The following is an 18,942-nucleotide window of genomic DNA, read 5'->3' as shown; positions in this document are numbered from 1 at the left end:
GAGTCTAAAAATTTACTAGTAATGTACCATATAATTTCTCAAAATAAATATGATAACCAAACATATTTAAAATATTAAATATTGAAAATTTTATTTCATTAAATAAAAAGAATTTAACATTTTTTAATATAATGTTTGTTACTACATGAAACTTTCCCAAACATTTATGCTTAAACCCATGTTTTTCTAATTATTACCAATTAAATTAAAACTTAATCCTTTAATGTTAAATCTTATTACATTTACATGCTTGGTTTAAAATTAAATATACAAAACAAAAATTGCACACTTTTATAGTAAAAATATAATTATCTTCTAAATTTGACTTTTAAACTTGTCTATCTAATCCTGGTGTCCCTAGGAAGTTTGTTTTAAAGACTTTCCCTTTTCTGGTAATTTTAGGACCAATACCCAAACAGGATTTTGAATTTTCTTATTGTGCAATTATGAATAAAATGATAGAGAAAAATAATAATTATCCAAAAAAAGAAATAGTTTATAAGCATTAGATGACAGTATACAAAATAGAAATTTGTGACAGGATTCAATTATTACAGCTTTGAGAAACCAATCACTCGACACCAGCCCTCATTGCCATCATTCATATAGATAGAAGGTTTTGACTCATATATCACAAAATAGTTTTGCTGTCTTAGCTCATATTTAAAATATTATTGAAATAAAAAATTGTATAATAATAAAATGAAATGCACAAACTTTATCATGGATAAAGTATTTTTTCTTTTACGTTTTATATAAAAGATAAAATTATTTTTAAAATAAAATTTCGATTTTAATTCCTTTATATACTTTTAAAGAAATGAAAATATACATTTATTTTCATTAGTATGATTCCCTCACTTGCGTTAGGTTAATTATTTATTTGTGTCAAATTATGAATGTAATACGCCGAATCTAGAGGCGTCACATGTGAGTGCTTTTTAGAAAAACCTTGGCAAGTTAAAAATCGTCTAATTTGTTATCTTTACTTAAGTCGTGAAATCTGTATTCCAAATATTAAGTGAAAAAATATCATTAACGCAGAAGCTAAAACATCATTAATTCATAAATCAATAATTTAACAATTTAAAATCTCAAAACAAGCCCAAGAATAGTTCGAGTCCAAATACATATTAATCCCAAAATAAATATTTAAATAAAGCAGACAAAATAAAGTGTTACTAAAAAATCCGTAAATGTCTACTAGTGGTCACCATCGAGCCCTCCGTCACACCAATCCATCTATTGCTGAGGATTACTTGACAATAAAATAGACAAAGGGGTGAGTTTTCGCAAATTCAGTGTGTACATCCCCACAAACAGCATGCATACAAACAGATAACAGAATACAATTATTCAGCCTTAGTCATACAGATATCGCATTCATAACAGATCAAATATCAGAAATATCATTCCCTGCACACCATCTCTGTCCAACTTATCACACCATGTGAGGATAAAATCGACCCACCCAACCCTACACTTCAAGTATGAGGATATAATAAACCCATCCAACCCTACACACCAACTGGTACCGTAAAAACGGTACATAACAAATATACGCAGCATGACTACCAGATAACAGGCTAACCGCCTCTTAGACTTCCTTCTCTTCACAACAATCCCAACCCAATGCAATGTAACACAAATATTATGGCATGCTTATATATAGATATCAGATCATACATCATGTTAGAACAGATATACGAAATTAGACAGATATACATGCTGGTGTTATCATACTTCCGCGTACAATGTAGTAGTGAAACAGAGTATAGGGTCTAAGTAATGTTTACCGCCCCTACAGTCAGGTCACAGTCGACTTAGGCGACCCGTGCAACCTTACAGAACATTTCAAACAAATTGGGCTCACACGCTCGTGTGCCCTGCCCGTGTGGCTCACACAGCCCAGGTTGGCCTTGCCCGTGTGGATCACACGGCCTGGCCCAAACTTCCACACGCCCGTGTGGTTCACCCTTGTGACCCACACGCCTGTGTAGACCACACGGCCCAAATAGTCGAGCCCGTGCCTCGCACACAGCCTCGCCAGCCTCACACGCCCGTGTCCGTCGTGCCCGTGTGGCACGCGCACGGCCTAGCTCGTTAGTGACATGCCCATGTCTCGCGACGCAGGCTACCACACGGGCAGACCACACGCCTGTGTGGCGTCGACAGGCCACTTTTCAGCTTTCACCGAAACTCATTTTTTACGTAATTGGGGTACACACCTGGTTCGTTTTCACTGCTAATCCAACCACGAGCACTCCTCCAAAGCCTAAAATTGACAAAACCGAGCCCAATATCAATCACTGAAATCAGCTTCTTTAAGAACTGCCAAATCCCGAAAGAGAGATCTACTTACCTTCAATGAATATGGTGATTCCTCGCTGTTTAGAACCCCGATTAATGACCCATAGAACCTTGAATACCCCCTAAGCAGCAAACAAAACCCTCTTAAACGATCTCCAAAGAAAATCACGCAACTTAATAAAGCGATACTTACCGAATCGAAAGAACCGCTAGCAATACGCCCAAACCTATCGAAAAAGAAGAAAAACGAAAGAGAGGGGGAAAAAGAGAAGAGAATTTTCGGCAGCAAGGGGAATTTAGGGAAAAAAAAAGAGAAGACGACCGAGAAAAGCTTTTGTTAAAAGAAGGAAATAAGCCCTAATCTTCCCTAAAACCCCCAACTCGGAATTCTGATAAAACCCAACTCTTAGCCAAAACTTGCAGCAAAATAATTCCAAAGCCATTGCAAGGATTCAAACTCAGGACCTTGAGCAGCCTAACACTCCTTTTAACCATTAGAACAGCAAGCCCATTCTGTTAAATCTTACCAACAATTCCTTAAAAGCCCACTGACCTAAAGTCATGCTTTATTCAAATAAAAACCAAAATTTAGCCCAAGTTAAAGCTTGAACTTGGGAACTCCTCTCCCCCAAACACACCCCAGAGCACATAACCACCTAAACCAACAAATCTTTTAAGTCAAAATATCACAAAACAAGAGTTCAGATACTTTTATGCCCAGCCATCACAAAAGCCGAAACTATAGAAATTTGGGGCGTTACGATGAAATATATTTTCTTATTTGGGTTAATTACTTTTCTACTGAAAGTAAGTAAATCTTTTCCTTTTTATGATTTGGTTCGTGTTGCTCGACCTCATACTCGACAAGGGGTGAAGCCAGAAAATTTTTTTAGGTGGGCCGAAATGAAATTTTAATTTTTAATAATCTATATCTTATAATTTTTAAATGATTAAATTAAATTATCATAATTTTAGGAGGCCAAAGTGTAATTTTACCTTTACTAATTTAAAATTTTCTAAAGGGCCAAAACAACAATTTTCCATTTTAGGGGGCGGAGGCCCCTGCTAGCCCCCTGGACTCGCCTCTATACTCGATGCTAGTCGTGGTACAAGAATAACAGAGAAGGTCGTTTGGTTGAAAGCCAATATCAACTTGAGTCCACATTGCACAAAGTATAGATATAATTTCAATTTATAATTTATTACTATAAATATCACAAAATAGATTGATTTTGAGAAAAATTTCAAACTTCTACTAGACCAATAATAATTGTTTTCTTAACTGATTTTCCCAATACTATGAATTTACCATGCAAAATAATCTCCTTTTTTCTTCTTCTTTTCTCAAAATTTTATGTGGATTTTGACCATTATATATACATCATTTATCATGTTTAAAATAAACTCAACTTATATATATATATATATATATATACAAAATAAATTAAAATTACATATTCAATAAACATGGTAAACAAAAATTCTCATCACAGCTACAATCTAAAATCTTATTATTAAAACTTTAGTCTTTTTTTAACTTGAGGTTTGGACTAATCCGTATTAAAGATAAAATTTATATCAATTAAGTCTAGAGTAAATTCATATCATTATTAATTGAGAATTTCAATAATTGATTCATGCGTTCAATTTGTTTTCAAATTAAATCAGTTGTAGCCATTCGAAAATATTAGATCTCACACTTTTTTTTTTATACTTATTAGTGATGCATGAAAATCTCGAGCAGCAAGTATATCAATAGCGTCAGATGATGGTTGGAAAAAACTACCCCTTACATGTTGAGAACGAAGAAAAATGTGTTACTGATATGACTCTTGAAATTGTTACCATAAAACACTTTGATCTTAGAGATGAGAAAATGTATCGTATATGGAACAATGGGCATCATGGAAGTAGCGGTAGTGCTAGCAGGTACTGTCCTTAAGGATAGTTTGTGAATTCGTATATCTTTAAAGATTCAACAAACACTTGTGTTAACTAAAGTAAAACAAAATAGGAAGAACTTATCAATTAAATACTTAGGTAAAAGGGGAAGAAGAAGATTGAGACACAGGAGGAAAAAACATTGAAGTCAGTAATTTGGCAAAATCTGTTAAATAAGATTTAGAAAATTTGATTTTGATATTTCATATGAGAAAATTAAGGGATTTTCAGATAACCTGATTTCACTAAAACAAAAAATTTTAAAATATAATAATAAAAATAAAATGTAAAAACAAAACCAATCTTCGACCTAGTATCACACACAAGGGGAGGAGGGATTCTACTTGTTTAAATTGAATCGAGCTTCTAGGCGTGTGCCCATCCTCATGTTTCGGCACAATGTAAAATAAAGCTATATAAACATTTCAAGTAGATTATTTAAAGGATGTGGAATTGTGATATTCTTTGAAATACATTAAAACTTCCAACACCCTAGCTTGAACAAGATTAAGATTTATAGATTCATGAAATAAATTTGGGCAAATTCTCAATTTGTTAAAACATGATTTTTTTTTTAATTTCTAGATTTTTATATTAATTTGGGATTTTATACTTTTTAAAATTTTAATATAGTTTTAGAATTTTCTAAACTATAAGTATAACTGAGAGAATGTGTCAAACTCAAGAGCCAAATGTGTATTTAAGCCAAATAAAATAAAAGAAAAAGAATTAAATTTGCTGAAAGGAAAATTTAGAGGGATTAGTTATATAGGTTGACCTAAAATTTTGTACAAAATAATGGAATTAAGGTACTACATTGATTGCCATTATACTTTTAACGAGAGTTAACGGTTGAGTAACCAAAACAAGTAAATTGATAACATTGGTGACGTAGTAACTTTTAAAAGTTTGATGATAAAAAGAGCAATTTTAACCAAATATGTTATTATTATTATTATTATTATTATTATTATTATTATTATTATGGTGGAATGCCACAAACTTTAAGGAGCAAATCTCATTAATAAATCTTATCCAAAGCAGTGCATGGGGAAAAAAATCTGTTATCTTAATTAGCTACAGGAAGCTTCTAATCAGCATTAAAGAGGTTCTGATATTCTTGTTTATTAAATTAAGCACTGCTTTACACATGTAGACCAAAAGGCATGCGAAGGTTATTTCATTTGGGATCTGGGATATGGTTTTTATAAATTAAAAAAAAAAAACCAAGTAGTTTCTCCAGGAAAATCTTGCTGGTTTATCATACTTTATTGGAATTATAGATTGAAACAATGTCGGTAATCAGCTAATCATAAAAAAATAAACACATGAACATCACCTGATATTGTCAAATCATATTAATGTTAATATCATTGTTTCAAATTTGTGACGAATATTTGAAGACAAGCTTTTGATTACAGAATGTTTGTCTTTGGATAGAGAAGTTGTGGCTCTGGTTAGCTCACAACAAGATCAACATCGACACAAATTAGTGCTGTATATTTATACAACACAAAAAATGAATATTAACAAATAATAATTAAAATAAAAAGAAGACAACCACTATGAGCCTATGCAAGCCATAACAACCTCCACTAAACTATATATCTCATGTGATTGAAGGTTAAGTTAAAATGTAACACGAGGCTTAGGTATATCTCAGAGAGAGAGAAGAAGGAGAAAGAAAAGCAACTTTGATTGAAACTACCATCAATGCATCCATACACATATTGAACATCCTTTGGTAGAATCATTCATTTGGTTGAATTTATCAAAGAGACACCCTTGATTACATTAACTGGTTAACCCCCTCTAGACAATATTTAAATGCTTTTCTTGTTATGGCACTGGTCGGAGAATATTATTATTTGAAGTCAGGGTTGAACAAAGTGCCAATGCTTCAGCATAATTGCGGGGAACTATGGATTGCTCCAATGGCTTGGTGGAACAAGCTTAATGGTAATGCCAATAAATTGGAACAACAGTTGAAGCAAGTCATTCCATGATATCTTTCCTTTACACTTGGATCATTTCTATAGAGAGACAAGTGGCCAAAAAGATGAAAGAGTTGGCCGTAGGGCCATGGGAAGAAGCCAGGCAGATCATATACAAAATGGGGGTGGTTGTGGATGCTGTGGCATATGCCTGATAACAAGTCAAATGAGATTAAATAAATCCTTGAACTGATAGTGGAAGAAAAGGGAAGGAGAGAATGAGAAATAAAAAAGGGTCCCATGGGAGAGTATTGTCTAGTTATGGGTCTCATTTGGCCTTAAATGATTTTTTTTTTCAAGTGGAAAGTCTCTTTTTTCATGAACCATGTGATGGCAATGGACGGTGGGTTTGATCGGTTCTCGAGTGGTGTCTGTTGGTACGTGTGCTGCTACATCTACATAATTCAATCGCACGTGAGACCTTGAGGGCACGTGCAAAGCACCTGGGTGCAAAGCATTTGTGATTTTTATGCCTGTGTGAGGGGGTAGAGATGAGTTCTTTGTCAACTCTCATTGACCCTACTCAACAGTCGTTATTATTGTCAACATAGATTTTGAGCATTTCCCCTCAATGTATTTGATTCCACAATAATGTCTTCATATAGTGGTAGGACTGATAGCATACCTTCATGTTGATTGAAAGGTATCTAAATCTTAGCTTGTTAGGTTCAACTTTTAACAAGCCCTATAATGAAAAAAGTAAAAAGGGTATTTCTCAAAACTTTTCAAACCCTATTTAATTGACTTGTAGGTCAAGGTATCTGTGCATGTAAAACCATACAAAGAGCTCCTTGCAGCAGCAAAGGGGATTAATCTATATGATCCCATCACAGATTTATGGAGATTATATGCAATGAATCAACTTATTATCAAAGTTTTGAGTTGTATAAAGGAGTAGGAACTTGTATTAATTTTTTCGAGTACCTTAATGATAAGATGATAGATTGGAGTTGGTTGAGTGTATCAATTTAGTTGCTTGTGATTTCAGGAAAAATCATTAGTTTTTCTCCTGACAGATTGCTTAATTCTCTTTGTTTGAATTGCTGCTATATGTAGCAGTTAAATCATAAGGTACTACAATCGCAAGCAGTGCAATACAGTTTCTTTGGTTAATTTCTGTATATTATCAACTTTAATTAAGATGATTATAAATGTGGTCTTGCCATGGAAACTTTTGTTGATTGATACATCTGTGATCTTGTTTCTCACAGCAAAGAAAGTCGGCTGCACCATTTTCCTTCATCGAAATTGACAGTTAAAAAGCTTAAAGCACTATCAGGTTGCTGTGAAATGAAAAAAGGTTAAATTACTCATGCATCATAGAAACATTCTTATCATGTCAAAAAAAGAAAAAAGAAAAAGATCACACTGTGTTTCAAGGTGAAGCACTTTACAACCCCATTCTCTTTCGGCTGCATTTAAGGGAAACGTTTGCTTTCTTTTGGTTCTGTTGTAACATTATTGTTTTCATGTCAAAAAGAAGGGTTCATAATTCTCTTGAAACTCACTTCTGGTTTTCATGCAGTAACAAAAGGTTAAGGGTCAAGGGAGCCTTTTTTGGTTTGTGGGGCATCAAAGGCACTAACAAAGCTGCCAATGTGGTTCACTATTTTCACAAAAATTCAAAGCTAATCTATCCTACCATAGAGATTGAAGAACATATATTGGTTTTGCGTGTTCCAGATTCCAATTTTCTTCTCAACCATCCTCAATCACCATCACCTTTAAAATTCCATATATATTTTTTTCTAAAATAAAAAAAACAATGGTTGTAATCAGTGGTAGAGCCTTCCACTATTAACTTGATAAACCTAACGCCCTACCTTCAATTATTTCAAGAAACATGAACAATGATCTGTCTCAATTACTTAGTGGAGACTCCCTTTAACTTCAACATTTTATTCATTTATTTGTTATCACTTGTTGCCTATAAAAGGGGAACCTAGTTTCCAAACACATCAAAGTTGTGAGTTAAAGTTAGCATAGAAGTTTAAAGGCATTCTTACACCTTACTTCTCTTCTGTCTTTCTCTTTTTCAGCTAAATCTCACTTGTTGAATAGTAGAACATGGTCAGTTTTCTGAGTTTCCATGACACTATGAAATATAGTATTGTATCAATGGCTATATTAACATAACCAAAGCTTCTGAAATGTTTTTGTTCATGGATTTTCCAGGAAGGGAAGATGAGTTGGACGGTGGCGGATGCGGTGGACTACAAGGGTTTCCCTGCTGACAGGTCGAAAACCGGAGGTTGGGTTCCGGCTGCACTCGTTCTAGGTATGTTGGTTGCATCAACTTCATTTTATATTGGTTTGGATTATTGATCATTTTTGTAAACTTTCAATCATGCAGAAGAAATTAAGATGAACTAACAAGTATTGACTAGATCCAGAGTTGTTTCCCCATAACTTCTAAAATCAATCATGTTTTTTTTGTTTTTTTGAAGGACAACCATTTAGCACTCCATGTGACAACATTTATTATCATATCTAGGACAAAGTATAAATTTCTGTTAAAAGACAATAGCTTTGGTAAAAAAAATATATAAAAGAAGGTGATATTCCATCAGAGCAACAAGCAGTTAGTTCATGCAAGATAATGGTCTGATGGGGCTTTCATGTCTTCATAAGATAATTATAAATCATTAAACAGAAAGTTAGAAGATTCAGCAGTTATACATGATACCCTTTTACAAGTTAAAAGAAAATAAATAGCTCGGAATAAGAGAAAAGGGCTGTAGATGCTAGGAATCGAACCGTTTTGCTGGTTGACATAACCTGATTTTTTATTCTATCACTTCGATTCACTTTTAATTATGAGTGGAGTGTAGGAAAAGGGAGGCAAGGGGGGGGCAAGCCACATGGGACCCTTTACAACAATCCATATATACTTACTTCAAATGATAATGAATTTCATGTCATTTTCTGCTTGGAGTTTGATGGGATAAGGAAGATATTTGTCTGGGGCCATTCATGCATGTAGAAGCTCTAAATTATTGAGATTTCCTCAAAGCAAATCTGCTTTCCAATATCATTCTTTGTGGTATTTAATATGACTCCACTTTTACAACATTATTATATAGCCTTCACTTTTCTTCTAACATTCCTTATCCACCCAAAAACAGAACAAAAAAAGGGGTTTAACTTATTCTTTTGTTTACTTAATTAAAACATGCTTTTTAAGTAATATTAATAACCTTAATCATCAAGTTTTTACATGGCATCCTAGGGTTTTCTGATATAAAGCTTTAAATCATTGTATCCCTCACCAGCAAAGGAGAAAGCTGATAAAAATGATTTCTTTTGTATCCGAGTTCTTTTCTTTTTTTGAGCTCTTTTTTTTTTTCATTTATAAAGAAGTAAAGAAAAATAAGTTTGAAATGATTTCACAGGGATTGAGATCTGTGAGAGGCTTTCAACAATGGGAATTGCAGTTAACCTTGTGACATACTTGGTTGGTGTACTGCATTTGCCAAGTTCAACTTCAGCCAATGTTGTGACAGATTTCATGGGGACATCTTTCCTCTTGTGTTTGCTTGGAGGCTTCCTTGCTGATTCATTCCTTGGCAGATACAAGACGATTGCCATCTTTGCCGCTATACAGACACTGGTGGGTGTTTTAAACAGCTCCCTTCTTAACTTAAAACAACTCAAAAGTGTTATTTCAATCTTCTGCAGCATGTCAGGTTTTTTGACTTTGATGGTAATGGTGATTTTAGGGGACTGGGGCATTAGCAATAGCTACAAAACTGCCACAACTACGCCCACCACCATGCCATGCGTCGGCATCCCATACATGCAAACCAGCCAATGGATTTCAGATGGGGATTTTATACGTGGCCTTATATCTAATTGCACTAGGCACTGGTGGCCTAAAATCTAGTGTCTCAGGATTTGGAACTGATCAGTTTGATGACAAAGATGAAAAGGAGAAAGCCCAAATGACCTATTTTTTCAACAGGTTCTTCTTCTTCATTAGTACCGGAACCCTGACGGCGGTTACGGTGCTCGTCTACTTACAAGATGAAGTCGGTCGAAGCTGGAGTTATGGAATCTGCTCTGTTTCCATGTTTGTAGCCATCTTGATATTCTTATCAGGGACTAAAAGATACAGATATAAGAAAAGTATAGGAAGTCCAATAGTTCAGATTTTCCAGGTTATTGTAGCTGCAATAAATAAGAGGAAGATGGAACTCCCTTACAGTGTTGAATTGTTATATGAGGACACCCCAGAGGCTCAAAGAATTCATCACACAGATCAGTTCCAGTGAGTTTATTTCACGGGAGTAAATATATTACTTAATGATTTATTTCTTTGGTTGTTGTGCTAATATAACTCTACACTAGGTTCTTGGACAGGGCAGCCATTGTTGCCGAAGGAGATTTCGAAAGAAATGTTGTTTCAGCTCCAAATCCATGGAAACTTTGTTCTGTCACAAAGGTAGAGGAAGTGAAAATGATGGTGGGGCTTTTGCCGGTGTGGGCCACAACCATCATATTTTGGACCACTTACGCCCAGATGATCACTTTCTCAGTGGAGCAAGCCTCCACCATGGAAAGATCAATTGGAGGTTTCCTAATTCCTGCCGGTTCCCTCACCGTCTTCTTCGTAGCAGCTATACTTATCACCCTTGCGGTATACGACCGTCTCATTATGCCATTATGGAAGAAATTAAAAGGAAAACCAGGCAAGTATATGACACAAAAAATCTGCTATGATAACTGTTTCAATGGTCTTAAACTAATTACCGTTTCCTGCAACAGGTTTTACCAACCTACAGAGAATTGCCATAGGCCTAGTCCTATCAACGTTGGGAATGGCGGTCGCGGCACTAGCCGAGAAGAAACGATTGGCAGTGGCGAGAACCGTGGGTGCCACCACAACAACGCTGCCTATAAGCGTCTTCATGCTGATCCCACAGTTCTTCCTAGTGGGGGCTGGTGAGGCCTTCATCTACACAGGCCAACTTGATTTTTTCATCACTCAATCCCCCAAAGGAATGAAAACCATGAGCACTGGTCTCTTCCTCACGACACTATCGCTGGGTTTCTTCGTCAGCAGTTTCTTGGTATCAGTAGTGAAAAAAGTGACGGGAAGCAATGATGGGCAAGGATGGCTAGCGGATAACATAAACCATGGGAGACTTGATTGCTTTTATGGACTTTTAGCAGTTCTAGGCGTGATAAACTTCGTACTGTATCTTGTTTGTGCGGTGTGGTATAAACCAAAGAACCCAAAACCAGCCCTACAGATGGAGACCATTGTCAATGGCTCATCTGCTGAGAATAAGTGCTAGAAACATGTTATAATTGCATTTTGTTGGTGTTGTTGTAACTTTAGTTTCATCGCCTTCTTTTGTGTATTAATAACTGGTTTGGGTTTGGTTTCCTTTCTCTTATTGTCTTTTACAATCAATAGAGAATCAAGGTTTCAGTTTCATCACAAGGATTCTTTTCCCTACGCCGTTATACCACAATATGCCGCCACTTTGTACTCTTCTTGGAAAATCATAAGTCATGATGAGATTACCCTTAGCTTAAAACAATATCAACCTCTAAATCAATTTATGACTCATGCCAAATAAAACAACCGTCTATATTGCCCAGTTTCTTACTATTCCATGAAATACAAATGTTAAAATTGCGTGACTCAAATTGTTGTTAACGAAATAATACAGTGGTGAAACTAGTTGATCTGTGCAGGGCTTAAGCCACAAATAATAAATGTAGATTTTTCTTGTATTATTCGATTTTCAACAATAGTAAATTTTCTTCTTTTCTGCTCGTGATTTTTTCCCGAAAAAATTTCGTGTGTTTTATTTTTATTTTTATTACTTTATGATCATTCTATATTGTTATTATTGATGTTTAGTTTTAACAATTCACTTTAAGCTCAAAACATAAAAAATGTCTAAGTATTTCGTAAAATATGAAATAAACTATAATGTATACATAAAAACATAAATTTGTAAAACTAAAAATTAAGTGTTTCATAAATGATTTTTATTTTCATTATCTTACTAATTTGACTTTTAAAAATAATTATAATATTTGATTTAAATTTATTAGATAAAAAGTGACATAAAATTATCACTTGAATAGAACTCTAAGAATAAAATATATAAGGAAATTGTAAAATTATAATTATTATTTAATTTACAATTATTAGTTAAAATAATTATAATTTAATTTTAAAATTATTATAAAATAATTTTTTAAAATTGTGCTAATTTTATTTATATAAAATAAAATTATTAATTGAATAAAACTTTAAGCATCTTATTTATCGCTTAATTAATATTAAAATTATATACCAATTAAATTTAACTTTAGCTTTATAAGTAGCATCTAGTAGTTAAGTATACTTAATCCAATAATATTTTTAAAAATTATCCAAAAAAATAGAGATTAATAATAAAAATTAAAATTATATAAAAAAAGAATGAAAAGATTCTAATCCAACAAAATTTTCCATGCATAACAATTTGTTTTATGTTTACTTTGACTCATTTATATGTTGGTGTTTGTTTATATTATTTTTTCATAATATGTTGTTGTTTGTGTTCTTTTATGTGCTTAAAATTTTATAAATTTATATATAATTTTAAAATTATATCTAAATTTTTACGCGTGGATATTATGTCATCCACATAATTTTTCCATGACGTAATATGTTCAATTATTTTATTTTTTCTATATTTCAATTCATCTCATAATTAATCAAAATAATTTAATTTTAATAAAAGCTAATATTAAAATTTAAAATTTAATGTAAAATTCAAAAGCCAAATGAAAAGAAACTCTAATTAATGGTAATTTGCTTGAAACTACATCCTCTTATCCACTCCAAAATAATTTAGAATTGGAATATGAGCTAAGTCATAAAAGATTTGGGATCTATGATATCATAGGCCCTGCTTCTCTTTTATATAAGTTAGGATAAAATTTAAACACAAATATATTCTTTGAAAGAAGAAAGAAAACGAGGAAAATATTTGGTATACTTCTAATAAAGTTTTTAAACATCATGAGTAAAATTTTAAATTTTATAGGTAAATTTCATGGTTTACGTATGTCTTATAAAAATATAGTAAAATATTTTGAAAAAATACATATGATAAATTTTAAAATTATTTGTGAAATATTAAAAAATACTTATAAGTATATCAAATACTATTCCTATTTAATATAAAAAGATATATAATCTTTTCCATATTATATCAAATAGATGTATTAAATAAAATACTTTTTAAGCTATTAAAAAAAAATAATGGAGAATCTAAACAACACAGTATATATCTATCTCTAAACAGGGCTGTATTGATTCTACACCCCATGTTTGGTATCTTACAAATTGGAATAAGTAGCTAAGCCTTCCATCTTTTTTGTCAGAAGAGATCCCATTTTTTCCAACATCATATCGAAGAAAAGTAGCATATTTTCGGGTTTTTGAATCAAATAGTAGGCTATTTTATTAAATTGACTAAAAAATTTTAATATATATAAAAATAACTCAAGTTAAAAAATAATCACTAAAATAACTTGAAATGAACAGTAGAATAGGATTTTGGCCTGTCAATGGCCACCACCAACTCGTACTTTGGACCCATAATTGCCTGATAATTATGTCAGGCTTTAAAAAATTATTTTTTTTGGTTTTGGCTTATCAATGGCCATCACCAATGTATTTTTTTTTAAATCGTATCATACTGGTATATAAAAATACTAGTATTAAAAAAAATTTGGTGCTAGCCTGTCAATGGCCGGCACTAGAGTATGATTTTTTTTTAAAAAAAAATTTGGCACCAAGTACAAAAAAAAATCAAATTTTTTTGATGTTGCCCTGTCAATGGCCGACACCAGAGTACGAATTTTAAAAAAAAAATTATATACACCATAATCGAGAGTAAATGGATATGGCGTGACCGGAGGTGCCGATAGAAAAATATCCTCAATGGTGAGTGTACGTGCTTCGGGATGCATCTCCAGGTGGTATGAGGACGATCCGAATTGTGTCGAATGTTGAGGCTCGATGTCGTCACCAAAAATATCCTCGAACGATGGAGGAATTTCTCGCAACGGATTCGGATCTCGGTTGTGTGATGATGAGTCGGTTGTGTGATGGCCATTGACAGGCTAGCACCAAAAAAAATTGATTTTTTTTTGTACTTGGTGCCGGCCAAAAAAAATATTTTTTTTGAAACTCGTACTCTGGTGCCGGCCATTGACAGGGCAGCATCAAAAAAATTTGATTTTTTTTTGTGTACTTGGTGCCGGCCATTGACAGGCCAGCACCAATTTTTTTTTAAAATACTGGTATTTTTGTATACCAGTATGATACGATTTTAAAAAAAATACCTTGGTGATGGCCATTGACAGGCCAAAACCAAAAAAAAAAAATTTTAAAGCCTGACACAATTATCAAGCAATCATGGGTCCAAAATACAAGTTGCTTGTAGCCATTGACAGTCCAAAACCCCATTCTACTGTTCATTTCAAGTGATTTTGGTGATTGTTTTTTAACCTGGATCATTTTTGTATATATTAAAAATTTTTGAGTCAATTTAGTAAAATAGCCCAAATAGTATGTGCGCGAAAATCGGCACTCGATTTGCTGTGCAAATCGGCACCACCAATGCGAAATTGTGGTATGCCAGTCTATGTCCCTACTCCCCTGACATTGACAAGCCCTTTCATTGCGGGAATCTAAGAAGAAATGCTGGAATCAAAGAAAAAAAAAACTTGGGTTTAAAGTTACAGTTTGAGATTCAAAATAACCTTAAAAAAAAAAAAAGACCTCACTTAGCCAAAAAAATATATCATTTGTTAAGATATTAAAGAAAAAACACTTGTGAAAAATTTTGTTGCTTATGTATACTACGAAAGCAAAATTTATCGATCTAAAGTTGTTGTTGTTTTTGAATCCAACCAACAGATCGGTGTAAGGTTCAATTGTGATGCTAGGATTGATGAAGTAAGAAGAAAGATTGAAGCGAAAATATCCCGCCGTTGTGGAAGGATGATATCAAGATTCTTCTACATATATCCAATATCATCTAATCCTCGTATCTTAATACCTTGGAACTTGTTGGCGATGAAGATGTGAATACAATGGCATATGTACATACCAAATACGAGGACCTCTATGCTACTGAGTTGTATAATGAGTTAGAATGTAACAGTGTTGAAGTGGAGGTAGATATTCAATGGACATCATTGGCGGATGTTGTAATTGATGCTACTCCAGTAAATTAGTAAAATCCTAGAGCTCAATACCCCTACGATTTCGATCTTAACACCGGTTGGATTGATCCACCTTAATGTAGTGTGGCACCAGCATCTGGTGGCAACCTTAACTATACCTAACCATCAGTCGTCAAGTTTGAAAACAACATAAGGTTACCAGATGAAATAAAATAAGAAAAGGAAGATAAAGAGGTCCCAAATGTCGATGTTGATGAATTTAGAGAATAAGATTAAGATGAAATTTCCAATGACGAATGTGATGAAGACCAAATTCAAGATTTTCATGACTTCCTACAGACTGGTCGAACTTTGGGTGGTATGGTAATCAAATTCTAACCCACTGAATATTTATCAACTATAGATAGACGTACTCATGGGTCAAGTCGAGTCAGGTTTGGGTTGGCCTAAGCAAGGTATTTAGACCACTTTTTCAAAAAATGGGCCAAATTCGACCCAAAAATGGGCTTACTCTTTTGCCTAAACTCGATCTGATTTAAAAAAAGTAAACTTGGACTCGATTGACCAGTTCATATTTGAATTTTTAGATTAATTTTATTTAAATTTATTTTAAAATATATAATGCACTAAAATATTAAAATAAAAGTTTTCCAACACATTAAAAATATTTATATTATAAACACACTATCATAAATATAATAAATGTTTTATTATATTTTCCTACAAAGTCAATAAAAATATGTCCAGTTGGTTTTGATAAATAAAAAACTTTTCCATGTTATTTGGGTAAAAGATATCGACTTATTCCGTTAATTAAAAAAAAAAAGTTAACTTGTTAACTAATTTAACGAATTTGCCCTCCATATTATTTCTATCAATAATTGTGGGTTTATGTTATTTTGATAAATAAAAAACTTTTTCATGTTATTTGGGTAAAAACCCCGTACTATCCCAAGTTTTGAGTATGGAATTATGACTGGTATACATTCGTCCTATTTCTTCCCTTCTTTTTTTTATTATGCCTTTTGGTGTCAAATCTTGACGAGACAAAAGCTGGGTGAGAAATGGACAGTTTGATTGATGATGATATATTATTCTCCTGCAAAGGGATTGCTCACTTGTTCTTATGGTCTGCAACCATTGATATACGTAGTTACGTGGCCAATTATGGTACACAATTGTAGAAAGGGTTTGAGGGCAGCTCATCTGAGATGATTTGTAGGTTTGAAGGAGTTGACAAGTCTAGTAACCTAGTTTTATTTTAGATTCAACGTACACCTCTGAAATCACAACTTGTATATATGTTTGGTCGTTTAAATCAACTTGATTTGAAAGCAAGAAATGGTCGATGATAACCGTAATTTTGATTCCAATCATGTCATCACTTCAAAGGATTTCCTTACTAATTATGTGTAAAATATTTATCTAATAGGATTTTTCATTTTTTTCTAAAAAGAAGATTTAACTACTGTCACATTTTTTTACTTTTATATTGTTCAATATAATATTATTTATTAATATCAGGTGTTGAAATGTTATTTTACATGGATGTTGACAGATCGGAGTTCAAAAGTTTGTCAAATTCATAAGATTTGAGTTTAATATAACTTGAGTTCATAATAAATTTGAGCCCTAAAAAATTCAAGAAAATATCTAAGCTCGAGAAAATTTGAGTTCAAGAAAGTTCAAACTTGAGAAAATCCAAGCTCAACAAAACCCGAACCCAAGAAAGCCTGAGTCTAAGACCAATTTGGCCCAAGTCGAAGATAAATCCGATCCAAATATATATATATATATTAATTTGGAATGAGTTTACTTTTATTTAGATTGGATTTTGAATAAAGCTTAAAATGGACTTAGGTTTGAGTTTAAGCTTGATTGGTATTGGGTTTGAATTTGAGTTTATATATATAAATATAAATTTGAGTACTTAATATACTACCAATCACCCAAGCAATTTAATTACTATCCATCATACAATTACATCAAAAATTCAATTTCATACAATTAATACAAAGTAAAAAGGATGAAATTGCAAAGTTGAGAAAAGTTTGGGATTTGTGCAGAAGCTCCTTGATTCAATGGAAAGAATAATTCATTCCACAAAATTGATGAAAGCCCATTTGCTAAAATCTTCAATTGAATAATAGAAACAAATAAATTTCAAGTAAAAATACTAACCTTCAAAAATAGTCCCTATCCCGTTCTAAGCCCTAGAAAAAAATCAATAGCTGGAATAAAATTAACATAAAAATTTTAAAACTAATTTCTAACCCCCCTTAAAAGCTATTATAGAGTACTATTTATAGGGAAAAAGTTTTTTAACCTATCAATTACAATAATACAATTAATTATAAACTTGATGGAAAATTTGACCCAGAGTGTCTTCATGTTGCCCTCTTGATTTTAACTCCGTTAAGTTCAACATCACGACATCATGTCTAATGTCGCAACATTCTCATCAGGAAGCTCTAGGTTGCAAAATTGAGAGGGTGTGGTCGTAACCTTACTCGATTCTTCCACACCACGGCTGAGGTTGATGTTGCGGTGACTTCAAAGGGCTCAGAGTTGCAACTTTGAAGATTGAATGTAGGAGCTTTAAGGGCAGGCTCCTTAGCAAATGGATAACAAGCAATGTTGCAACATTCATAGGTAATGTCATGAACTTAGGGTAAAAAAAACTCTTGGTTGTAACATTGCATCTATCTGCTTACTTGCCTCATCACTCTCCTCATTTAAGTATTTGAAAAGGTCTTAAACTTCAAGTATGTACATAAAAACATATAATTGATATTTTTATTCAACTAAACATAAAACAGACTAGAAATTGTAATTGAAATTAAAATCTACCCTAAATATGAAGAAACGATAAAAGGCTCAACTAATTACATGAAAACAAGCTCTTTACATGCTTAAAGAGCATGATTTGTCATATCGAAATATGACACATCAACAAGGTTGTGGAAACTTTTAATTCACCTTACAATAAGGTTAAACTGAGGTTAAAGAAAAGGTATTGGATTTCCTTGAAAAGTGAAAATGCTTTCAGTAAAATAATTTATGAACAATTATTAATGTAACATCCCGAAATAGGGCCTAAACGGAACAGTGGTTGCGAAACAACAAATTCGAGGTAGAAAATTTTATTTTATTATTATTTTGAGGTTCATGATATGATTGTATGATTATGTGAAAATTTCGTGATGAAATTCTATGCATAAAGTGCTTAAGTTGAGATTAGGGACTAAATTGAATAATTTGCAAAACTTGCATTCTAGAAGTTTTTAGTATAAATTTGCTTTGGAATATTAATTAGGAGGGTTTAAATAACAATTTGACCAATTTCTAAGTTCATGGACAAAATAGGACATGGATGGAATTTTTGAAAGTTTAATAAGGAAGGGCATTTTGGTCATTTGGATATTAAATGAAATAAAAAGGGAAAAATAACACAAAATTCATCATCTTCTTCATTAGCACGGAATTTCAAGGG

General features: G+C 32.8%; 1 protein-coding gene across 1 annotated transcript; it reads left to right on the top strand.

Annotated features, from left to right (window-relative positions):
* The first annotated feature begins 7,864 nt into the window (after window positions 1-7,864).
* On the top strand, window positions 7,865-11,691 carry LOC108488480 (protein NRT1/ PTR FAMILY 6.2-like). Its single transcript, XM_017792754.2, has 6 exons — window positions 7,865-8,315; window positions 8,421-8,523; window positions 9,638-9,855; window positions 9,965-10,512; window positions 10,593-10,933; window positions 11,010-11,691. The coding sequence occupies exons 1-6, from the start codon at window positions 8,313-8,315 to the stop codon at window positions 11,540-11,542; spliced, it is 1,746 nt and encodes a 581-aa protein (XP_017648243.1). The 5' UTR covers window positions 7,865-8,312; the 3' UTR covers window positions 11,543-11,691.
* Window positions 11,692-18,942: the final 7,251 nt, after the last annotated feature.

This window comes from Gossypium arboreum, chromosome 7 (genome assembly GCF_025698485.1).
Source record: "Gossypium arboreum isolate Shixiya-1 chromosome 7, ASM2569848v2, whole genome shotgun sequence".
Classification (NCBI taxonomy): domain Eukaryota; kingdom Viridiplantae; phylum Streptophyta; class Magnoliopsida; order Malvales; family Malvaceae; genus Gossypium; species Gossypium arboreum.
This window is presented reverse-complemented; position numbering and strand designations above follow the sequence as displayed.

What these genes read in the sequence shown, in the direction of transcription:
- LOC108488480 (XM_017792754.2), top strand. An exon ending in TCCGGCTGCACTCGTTCTAG is followed by an intron (nt 8,524 to 9,637) that starts GTATGTTGGTTG and finishes ATGATTTCACAG; the next exon opens with GGATTGAGATCTGTGAGAGG. An exon ending in GAAATTAAAAGGAAAACCAG is followed by an intron (nt 10,934 to 11,009) that starts GCAAGTATATGA and finishes TTCCTGCAACAG; the next exon opens with GTTTTACCAACCTACAGAGA.